This window comes from Mycteria americana, chromosome 9 (assembly GCF_035582795.1).
Source record: "Mycteria americana isolate JAX WOST 10 ecotype Jacksonville Zoo and Gardens chromosome 9, USCA_MyAme_1.0, whole genome shotgun sequence".
Taxonomy (NCBI): domain Eukaryota; kingdom Metazoa; phylum Chordata; class Aves; order Ciconiiformes; family Ciconiidae; genus Mycteria; species Mycteria americana.
The window spans coordinates 26,708,332-26,719,125 of NC_134373.1; the positions used below are offsets into that span (position 1 = coordinate 26,708,332).

At 55.4% G+C, this 10,794-nt stretch overlaps 1 protein-coding gene across 6 annotated transcripts in view; it reads left to right on the top strand.

Annotated features, from left to right (window-relative positions):
* The window catches only part of TNS1 (tensin 1), a 66,987-nt gene extending 58,462 nt beyond the window's left edge, over window positions 1-8,525 (top strand). For all 6 annotated transcript variants that reach the window (XM_075512263.1, XM_075512264.1, XM_075512265.1 and 3 more), the window contains 8 exons: window positions 624-755; window positions 1,187-1,279; window positions 1,828-1,905; window positions 2,008-2,079; window positions 2,159-2,327; window positions 2,577-2,645; window positions 3,011-3,043; window positions 4,066-8,525. In XM_075512263.1, coding sequence (XP_075368378.1) covers window positions 624-755; window positions 1,187-1,279; window positions 1,828-1,905; window positions 2,008-2,079; window positions 2,159-2,327; window positions 2,577-2,645; window positions 3,011-3,043; window positions 4,066-4,210 — 791 coding nt within the window. In that variant the 3' untranslated portion in view covers window positions 4,211-8,525. The remainder of the gene's footprint in view (window positions 1-623; window positions 756-1,186; window positions 1,280-1,827; window positions 1,906-2,007; window positions 2,080-2,158; window positions 2,328-2,576; window positions 2,646-3,010; window positions 3,044-4,065) is intronic.
* The last annotated feature ends 2,269 nt before the right edge of the window (window positions 8,526-10,794 follow it).

A 10,794-nucleotide genomic window follows, 5' to 3' on the forward strand; every position in this document is an offset into this window, starting at 1 on the left:
GCGGTCTATCTGGGATCACAGGGACTAGTGAGGATTTCCCTTAGGGGCTGGATTAGGAGTGAAGGTGGATTGCGGATGCTCAGACCATGGCAGAGGGGGCTTGAAGCCCAGCTCAGCTGCAGGCTTGCATGATGTGAGCTCCCCAAACCTTCCCCTTGGTGGAGGAACACTGGTCCCCACAGCGCACAGTGGATCTATGCAGTTTGGGGTGCAAAGCACCCAGATCTTGAGTTGAGAGAGCTCAGAGGGGTCTTGGAGACATGGGTAAAATAAGAGGGGAGAACAAGGAGGGGCAAGGTGCCTTCAGGGCCAAGGTCCCAGCATTTGGCCCTTGGTCCCTGCCTGCTCTCCAGTGCTCTGTTGCTCAGAGCTGGGCTGCGTGGGAACGGATGCTCTGAGATGCCCACACAAGGGCAGTGGAGGCAGGGGGGAGATGAGCCTCTGCCTGGCTGCAGACCTACGCGAAACCCCCATCCAGATGTGCAGGGGGGACAGTAATGTCGTGGTGCCCAGCTGTGAGGCTGCAGAGCTGGGGTGCCCCATCCCAACCCACACCTGCTGGTTTTGGAGGGCTCGTCGGCTCTTACTGTGCCAGCCCTGAGGTCTGCCGTTGTCTCCTACAGCCATCGCACTGCTGAAGGACAGGGAGCCAGGGGCTTTCATCATCCGAGACAGCCACTCCTTCCGGGGAGCCTACGGCCTCGCCATGAAAGTAGCTTCTCCGCCTCCCACGGTCATGCAGCAGAACAAGAAAGGTATTGTGTGCCCTTCTCCATCCCACACCGAGATGCTTTCCATCGTTTGGCCGTGGCGAGCGGGCAGCCGGATCTGCTGAGCCAGTCATGCCCTTGGGTATATGCTGATGTGGCAGGATCCCTCCCTCCCAGCTCTCCCCTCCCAGGGCACAGGGAAGCACCAGACACCTTCTGCCCTGAGCTGCAGAGGGCTCAGGGGCATCTGCATCTTGGGCTTTGGCATGGCCAAACAGGCACAGCCTCCCTGGCCCACCAACACCACGGGGGAGCCTGGCTTGGGGTCGACCCTGTGCAAAGGGCCGGATTCCAGGAGGGTGTGCGGAGTGGCAGGGACCCCTCCCTCGAGCTGGAGCACTGGTTTGCACATGGGACTGCAGAGTGGGAGGAGGAGTGAGGTGGCTCTGGTGTGAGAACATCCTGTCTCTTCCTAGGAGACATCACCAATGAGCTGGTGAGGCACTTCCTCATCGAGACCAGCCCGCGGGGTGTGAAACTAAAAGGATGCCCCAACGAGCCCAATTTTGGTGAGTGCCCGCAGCATGCTTCCCACATGTGGGGTTGGGCTGGGAGAGCCTTGCCTTTGCTGGACTATCAAAGACTATCTGGGTGAGCCCCCACCTCTGTTACTGCCTCTTGTCCCTGCATAACCGAGTCCTGTGGGCATTTGGAGCCTCTGCCGTCGTGCACGCTCGTGAGTGCACACAAATGTGCGTATAGGCACAGGTGCATACCTTCCTGCACACACGTGTAGGACAAATGATGCTGCTGGGCAGGGCGGCGGGCAGGGGCTCCCCTTGTTCCACTTATCCCATGGCTAATGTCCTCCGAGGTGCTGCATGAGGACCTCTGCGCCATTCGTTGTTCCTGAGGTGGCCCTGGCATCTCTGCCCCCTCCCTGAGCCCTCCGTGGGCATGGTGGTTTCAGCAAGAGGAAATGCCACATGTGGCATTAGGACCACAGTGAAGAAACCCACCAAAAAGCCTGTTCCCATCCACCTGGAGCAACAATGACCTAACTCCGGGGAAACCTGTGTCCCCAGCCCTGCGCTGACCATCTCCCCTCTCTCCCCAGGCTGCCTCTCGGCTCTGGTGTACCAGCACTCCATCATGCCCTTGGCCCTGCCCTGCAAGCTGGTCATTCCTGACCGAGGTAAGAGCCAGGGCCAGAAGGGAGAGCATCTGCCCCCACAGCCTGCCCGGGACAGGGTAGGTTTCCAAGCAGGGAGCAGCAATAACACCCTGTCTCTTCCAGATCCCATGGAGGAAAAGAAAGACACTGTGTCGGCCACCAACTCGGCCACAGACCTCCTCAAACAGGGTGCGGGTGAGTAGAGAGGGGCTGCAATGGCGTGAATGTGGCCCGGAGCAGTGGCTGACCCTACGCCTGCTGTCTCCTTTTCCAGCCTGCAACGTCCTCTTCATCAATTCGGTGGAGATGGAGTCGCTGACGGGCCCCCAGGCCATTGCAAAGGCTGTTGCTGAGACACTGGTGGCTGACCCCACGCCCACCGCTACCATCGTCCACTTCAAAGTCTCCGCACAAGGCATCACCTTAACTGACAACCAGAGGAAGTAAGAGCCCCCATTGCCATGTCCCCGGGTCCCCAAAGCCAACAGGGCTGTGATCCAGGGAGCGTGTTGGCGAAGGACATCCCTGGGGTGGCATGAGCCTCGTCATGGGCAGGGCTGGGCTTTGACCTTGACTCCTGGAGCATCCTAGGGGAGACCTTTGGGAGTGTCCTCCATGCTGGTGGGGCTGGGCTGTGATGGGGCAGAGGTGGGGGGCTCCCTGGCCCTGATGCTCCCTGACTTGTGTTTCAGATTGTTCTTCCGACGACACTACCCACTCAACACCGTCACCTTCTGCGACCTGGACCCCCAGGAACGAAAGTGAGTGGCCTAACCTGGGGGAGCACATGTCCCCTGCCCCTTTCCCTCCCCCAGGCTCCCGGGCTGCTTGGAGCAGGGTCTTTGCTTGCTCCGTCCCTCTTGCTCCTGGAGAGGGCAGGGATGGAGGGTCCCCTTGGACACCATGGGGCAACACCAGCCTCTCCTGGTGACTTCTTGGTGACTTCTTGGTGTCTCCAAGCATCTTCATGCTGGGGGAGAGGCGCATCAGGTTTTTATTCCATAAAGCCAAGCCTGTGCAAAGCCAGGCTGGCCCTCCAGTGATGGTGCGGTGGCCACCGTCACGGCCCTGTCTCTCTGCGGGGTGCAGCATGCACCATCCCTCACACCTCCTCTTCTCCTTGCAGGTGGACTAAAACTGACGGCAGCGGCCCAGCCAAGTAAGTACTTTCTGTGCTTGATTCCTCCCAGCTGCTGCCGAGGTGGCTTCTGCTTGTGTTTGAGCATTGGCTGGGAGATGCCCCATGCAGGGCAGCGTGAGATGGGCTCAGCTCCTCACTGCAGGAACATTTCACCCAAGCATGAGACCATAGTCATGGGGACTCAGGAAGCATCTTTCAGCCACGAATTCCTGGTCAGAGCAGGCATGGCCCTTGCTGAACTGGCCTTACTGGAAACTCTCCCAGCAGAGTCAGCGGGAGCCAGGTCACGGAGCAGAGCTGGGGGTTATGCTGATGGTGTGTGAGCCACCGGCTGGCTCTTCCCTTTCCTCCCTGTCCTGACCCACGGGAGTGCAGAGCTGCTGGCTGAGCCCATTTCCAGGGGCCAATTCCCACTAATTTTAGCCATTGTGTTAGCAAATGGGTTTTTATTAGGATGTCCAGCTGCTGGGATATTTCCCCTCTCCAATTAGAAATGCCACAGCCTGGGCCTGTCTCACATTCTGTTCCCCTGTATTTATAACTTGAGTTTGCACGTTCTAATTAAAAAAAAAAAAAGGGACATTTTATTCATCAGGGAAGAGACAGACAGAAATAACCGCATGGTCTCACCCAGCTCCCTGTGTCCCCGCATGGCCTTCCTCTCAAAAAGGGTCTATCCCAATGGCCGGCCCATCACACCTTTGTGGTTTCAAGAGTCATCACCCAAACCAGGGCAATGCTGTGATCAGCTGGAAGGTCCCTTCTTGGGGACGGTCTAGGGGAGGGTGGCAGGGATAGTCAGAGCAAGGGGGGTTTGGCCAAGAGATGATGGAAATGCAGTGCTGGCCTTCAGACTGCAGCAAAGGGAACAGTAGATGGGTCTTCATGCAGGCTGGTTTGGGATGTCTCCCTCTGTGCTGTGCAAGGTGGATGTTAAAGAGGGGAAGGTGGACAAGACCATGCTGGAAGAGGGTGGTGGTGTTCCTTGGGTGAGCAACGGTGGCAAACCTCTCTCAGCCTCTTGCCTTCTCCCCACCCAGGCTCTTCGGCTTTGTGGCCAGGAAGCAAGGGAGCACCACAGACAACATCTGCCACCTCTTTGCCGAGCTGGACCCGGACCAGCCGGCTGCAGCCATCGTCAACTTTGTCTCCAGGGTCATGCTCGGCTCCGGCCAGAAAAGATGAGCCGGCACTTGCGGGTGATTCTTGAATTTTGGAGAAGGACTTGGAGCTGATCCGAGAAGGAGTGTGAGGAAGTGCATTGTGGGAGAGGGAAGTGAATCGGGGGGGAAAAGGGTTGGAATTTTGGAGGAAAACAGCAAACAACAAAAAAAACCCCAATGAAACCCCTAAAAACTCAACACAAGCCAAACACACACATAGAGGAACCAAAACCACGCACCTACATGAGAGAGCCACAAAGTCACGCCAGACAGGATGCATGTCCCAGCGCAGGGAAGGTGACCAAAGTGAAGGTGGCAGTGAGAGGCGTGTTCCCAGCTTTCGGCATCATGGTCCCGAGTGGATGTCACCACTCGGGACTGAACGTGGGACCATAACTGGTGTTTTCCATCTGGAAAAAAAGAAACAACTGGCAAAATCCACGGAAGCGGCTCCATCCCAGCAGCTCCATCGGTGAACGTCTGCTGCATGTTTGAAACAACCTGTAGGAGATAGCAACGTGGACTGGGTCTGCGGGACACCGGAGGAGATGCCCTCGGAAACCTTCCCGCCCAGCTGCAGCGGAGGGTCCTCGCTGGCCCCCGTGCTTCTCCCAAAACCTGCTGGCCACCTGGCGACTTGCTGGGGGTGCGGGGGGGCTTGGTCCTGAGCCCTCCCGTCCCTGAGGAGCTCGGCCATGGGCTGACCTCTGTTGCTGACCCAGAGCCCGGCGCTGGTCACAGGTGAGCCGCTGTGAGTCCCCCCGGAGACGGGGGTCACGGCACTTCCCCACCTCCCTGGGGGTGCTTGTGACCCCCAGCCACGGGGAGGTGTGGGGGGCTCCTGCCGCCCCGTGCCTGGGGAAGGCAGACGCTCCCCAGGAACCTCCCGGGAGGATGCAGAAAGTCGCATCCTCTCCCGTCTTCCCCTTTTCCCTCCCATCACTAGTCCTCTTTGGGAATTTTCTCCTGCAGCCTGTCACACGTTCTCTTAACACTAAAAAACAAAACAGAAAGGAAAGAAAAACATTATAATAATAATAATAGTTGTAATAATAGCGGATGCTGGCACAGGTGGGTTCCCTGTGCGAAGCAGCGGACCCGTGGCTACCCCTATCTCGCTCTTCGGAGATGCGCGAGCGGTTTTTAAATTGCATGGACATTCAAGTTGCACGAAAGGCGAATGACTGCAAGTAACTCAGGCGCTTTTTTCTCCTTTTATTTTGGAGGCCACGTTAAAAAAAAGAAAAAGAAGGAAGAAAATTAAAAAAAAAAAAAAAAGAAAATAAAAAAAGAAAGGACCTGCAGTCGCTGGGCAACTTTGGCTCGGTGGGGAGGTAACAGGTCCTCTGAGAGCCACCCTGCTCAGCATGCGCGTACCCCCAAAACCGGCTGGCTGGAGGCTCGCACCCCCCGAATGCACCGTAGTTTTGCAGTGGCTTCGGTGCCGTTGGCTTTTCCCTTTTCTTTGGGAGGTAAGGAGGGCCAGCCGGGGGGCGAGAGGGGCGAAGGGCCCCCATGCCACTGCAGTGGGGGGGGATCGTGGTTGGGGGCAGCAGGTGGAGGTCCCAGCCCCGTGGTGCTGGCAGGGGCAGAGGATGCTTCGGTCACACGTGCAGGTTTGGGGTGGGGGGATCGGTCATTGCTGAGCCCTCTGCTGCAAATATCCCCCTGAGAGCCTTTTGGGAGAAGTTTTCAGTGCGAAGTGGCCCGGATAGTTTACTGGGGGCAAAAATTAGAAACATAGCACTGCAGCCCCCCTGGAAAGCTCGCCTCCCTTGGACCGCCTTTGCCTTGATAGCTATAATATATATACGAGCTATACTGATGAAATACTGTAAGCTAACGAAATTTTAAGGAGGAAAAAAAGGTTAAATTTACACTCCGAAAATATTTATTTTTGCCATATTGCTTTCCACGCATCGTATCTCCCCCATTATATCCGCCCCCCCCCCCCCCCCCCTTCCCCTGCCCCGGTGAAACACCTGCACGTTAAAAGAAAATCCAGAGCAAGGAAAATATGGATGGGGGAAGAGGCGCGGGGGTCCCCCTGTGTCGGGGCAGCGTGCGTGTGACCGGTGTGCATGTGTGCGTGCGCGTGTGTGTGTGCGTGGGGAGCGAGCGGCGTGGGCGCCCGGAGGGGGCTGGCACGGCCGGAGGCTGTACTGATGTACCGGAGTAAACGTGAAAGGATGCGTAGCGAGGAGTTGGTTGCGAGATTGGTGGTGGGACGGGGGGCTCCGGAGGGGCTTTCCCCCTCCCCGGCTCCCTGGCCGCAAGGATGTGGAGACCTTTTCATTTTTGGTGTTTCTAAAAAGTGATTCCCTCCTTCTGCGAAATTCAAGTGAGATGAGAGACGATCTCACCCGTAATCTCCTCACCCTGCCGTTCACCGATTAGAGAAAACACTGTGTTTATAGATATATAAAGATATATTTTTGAAAGCCTCTATTTTTCAGACTTGGTTTTCTCACTGCTAAGGAAAGAGATGATAATAATGTAATTTTATTTTAATCTGCTGCCTCGGAAACCGGTGCTTGAAACTCCCATTCCTCTTTTTCTCCCCATACAAACGAAGCAGATCTAAGTACCCTGGAGATGTCACATAGAAGCCGATCCCAGCAGATACCTGCTGATAGCGTCACGCCTGCTTCGGGCCCTGAGCCGCTCACAGCTTCCCCACTAACCCACTAGCTGAAGATTTAGACCATATCCAAATCTTGAACACTAACAAGATCGTCCGACGATTATATTATTTTTTTTAACACAGAGCTAATCACCTTCCAATGATGTAGCTGCGTGTTTGTCAGCTCCCTTTAAAGGCACTTTTTTTTTCCATTTTATGTCCTTTTTAAAGTTACATTTTCAGGTGTAACTACCCTTTCTGTCCCTGGGAGAGACCGTCAGCTGGCATTGAGGATCACCCAGCTCCTGGGGCTGGAGGGGACCTAGTGTTGGTAGTTTTTCCTTACGAAAGGGACAGAAAAGACTCTTTGGTTTTTTTCTTTGGTTTTTAAATGCAGCCATGGTATTTGAGATTCGAGCTTGCGCGACTTAAGCCCAGCATATGTTTCGTTGTAATCACACTGCCGTTGTCAGCAGCCGGATGGTATCTCTCTCTCTCACACAAACACACACACAAACACATCCCTCCTTCCTGCACAAAGAACTGCATATATTCTTGCCAAAGATATCCTTAAAAACGCACTTTTCCCCACATATATATATATTTTTTTGTGTGTGTGTGTAAATTTATTGTATGTGCCCTTTTTGTGTCAGTTTGTTCTTCGGAGAAGCCCCTTCCTACCCGTCCTCCCTTTGCTGTCGATGTTGCTGTCTGTTGGGAAATGCTCCCCGGGGGGGTCGTTTGCTGCCTGTCCCAAACGGTAGAGCCTGCAATGTGCAAAATGTGGGGTTCCCCTTCAACGGGGCTACCTCCGGCTGTGCCTCCGGGAGGGGTTTTGGGGGATGATCCGTGTCATCATCTGCTGATGGGATGCCCCCATCTCACGGGCTTTGCCAGCCCCCCCCCCCCCCGTCGTCAGTGGAGGCGGGGGCTCATGGGTTTGAGCAGGTAAATTGAGCAAAGTTTGGGGTTGCTCTGGACGCAACATTTGCTGGCTGCCCCCTGGTCAAACCACACGTGCAAAACAAATCAGGTAGGGAGAAAAACCCAACCCAGCCTCCGGGCATCGATTTTCCAGCGCGTTCAACCGCCTGAACCGAAGCGCAAAGTAAATCCCCACCCAGCAGGTCGGGCGGGTAAAGGAACCAGTTGCCCCAAAAGCCCCAGACAGCAGCATCAACAAAAGGCAACCCTTCTCGTTGGAGCAGGCAGGAGGATCAGACAGCAAAGGAGCCCGCAGGGGCTTGTTTCATTTCGTTCGTTTGTTTTGCAAATTGCGAGGTTGGTTTGGGGTTACTCTTTTTTTTTTTTTCTTTTCCTTAAAAAGGAAAAAAAAAAAAAAAAAAGAAAAAAAGGAAGCAACCCGACGTTTCTGTTGGCGGATCTTGTGCCGCCGTGTTATGCGTGGGTTTTTTTGTTGTTGTTGTTGTCTTTGTTACTTTGGGAACGTTACAGATTTATTTGCTAATCAGTGTTAATGAACAGTTTCAAACTTTTAGACTCGCCCATTTCTGTGTATTTATATAGATGGAAAAAAAAAAATGTTATATTTTGTATCTTTGTGCCCATAATGTTGTCGCGCGTGTAAGGATGACTTCGGTCACACCATGTCCGTGTGTGAATGTGACTCCGCTGTTGTCTTCCCATTGTACAGATGTTGGATTCTTTGCAGTTCATTGTATGGCTTTATAAAGTGGTAAAAACAAAAAAATAATCAGTTATATAAAATATACTGTTGCTTGGAATGCCAGCTTGGTGTCTGGATCGCTGGAAATGTATCTTGAAATTTAAGGGAGCGCAGGAATAAATGCTCTGTTCTTTTTGCACAGGGGAAAAAAAAAACCAAAAACCCTAAAACCCAGTGGGTGCTGTGTTTTCTCCGGGCTGTCGTTCCCCCCCATTCCTCGACGGCAGACTGGGGCCCCCGGACAGATGCCGGGTGGTGGGCGTGGGAAGAAGGAGGGCTTGTGCTGCTGCTTGTCCGCCTCAGCCACAGCTTGTGTTCACCAGATGCTCGCTAACCAGACAGCCCCAAAACTTCCTACACGGCTCCAGCTCCAGCTTGGGCTTTTGTTTTCCAGGAGGGATCGCTCCGGCTTGCCCTGCAGGCACTGGGTGCACTTCAAATCCTGCTGCTTTCTCCCAGGTTGCCTTCAGGTGCTGTGTGTCCAGCCCCGGGCATCCCCTTTGAGTCCATCTCCCGCAGGGGAGCGGGACGTGATGATGCTGGTACTGGGCCTTTTGCCTTTGCCGAGGTCTGCTCCTGTTAAATCGCGCTCCCTGCCCCTTTCAGAGCCATCCTGCTCCCCCGTGCCCGGCAAACCCCCCCCAAAGTCTCAGGCCTGGCTTTTCCAGATCTCACAGAGCAACTCCCAGCATCCGTCAGAGCCCTTAGCCCCCGGCCCTCTGGCTCCGCTCCTTCCCCTCCTCACTGAGCTGGTGGCCAAACCCGGCCCCCGGGATGGATTGAGTTTAATTATACAAGAAATATCAGCCAGAGCAGCGGCAGTTTCTCTGGCGCCAGCGCTGCTGCGGCTCAGAGGCTCAGAGCTTCTCCCGGGAGCCGGCAGCACTAAAAATACCTCCTGCCTTTCTCCAAAATAGCTGCAGGGCGAGGGGCGGATTGAGGGGGCCGCTTGCGTGGGGACCCCGTGCTGTGGGGCTTGTGCTGGGAGGCGAAGGCAAGAGGGGTAAAAAAAGAAAGGGGAGGAGATGGGATGGTTTCTGCCCCCCCCCCCCCCCCCGAAATAGCTGTGGGGCTGTGGGTGGGCACCCAAGCGATGTGCCCTCCGAGCCAGGCTGCACCACGGGCCCTCGGGAGGTACCTGGCGTCTGCCAGCCTTGGCCTCAGCTGTCCCCCGTCTGCCCGCCGGCAAGACAGGACCTGCAGCCTCCTCTCCCTATCTGACACAGTGGGGATGGTATTTTCTTGCCAGCTTCTCTTGGTTTTGTTTCTTCCCTGATTCCTGCTGGAATCAACACCCCAGGAGCTGGCACCAGCCGCCTGCCCGTTCCCAGGGCTCCTGCCCAGCTAGGAGGGCCGCTGCTGGGTGTCCCCCGGGCAGGAAGGAGAGGTGGCGAGTGCCTGGAAAGGTGGCACGGACAGAGTATTTGTTGTGAGCCATAAACTGCCCTGCATTCCCCCCCCGCCCCACCCCTTTTCTGCAGTTAATTCCCTATTTCCTTTCCAAAATTCCTCGGGAGCTTCTGGTTTGTGTTTTTCCTCGACATGTTCTTATCTGCCACCCGCTTCCCCTCGCTGGCTCTCACAGCGCAGGCTTTTCAGGGTCCCCCTCTTTGCAGCTTGCTGCTGTCTCCAGGCCAGGCTGGTGGCTCTGGTGTGACCATCGGGAAAGGCAGGTCCCACCAGCTCCGTGCCGGGAAACATTGCCCCCATCACATCTCCCCGTGCCTATTGAGTCCCCACCTTCAGGTTCCCAAATCAGCGTTTTTTTTCTAATTTCAGCCCCTGCTCTGGACACTCTGAGCCACCCAGGGAATGTTTCTTGCGGGGCTGTGAAAGGCAGCAAAGTTTCTCGCTCCTCTCTGCCTCCTGCTCCAGGAGAAAAGGGTGGGCATGCTGTCGGACAGCCAGGAAACCCTGGGTTGGGGTCAGGGCACCAAGCCTTCACCAACGGCAAATATTCCTAGCCGACTCCCTTGCAAATGTGGTCAGACTCCGAGCAACCTTTATTTAACAGATTTTAAAGCCCAGGCCCCGGGACTCATGGGCTTATTGGATTGTGGGGTGCTGTTGGCAGATAAAAGCTAGCTGGTCCAGGGGGGGCCCAGCAAGGAGGGGTTCTCCTGGGGAGAAACCCTGGAGGTGGGTCTGTCCCCACCTCCACCATCATTTTCCATTGACTAAGCTAGAAACAACCCTCAGAGCTGGAGCGAAACTGGGGTCATGGTGGTGGGGTTGGGGCAGTTTCATCTTCCTTCACTTTTACTCTTTCCCAAGCTTCTCAGCGATGCTGGGGCCC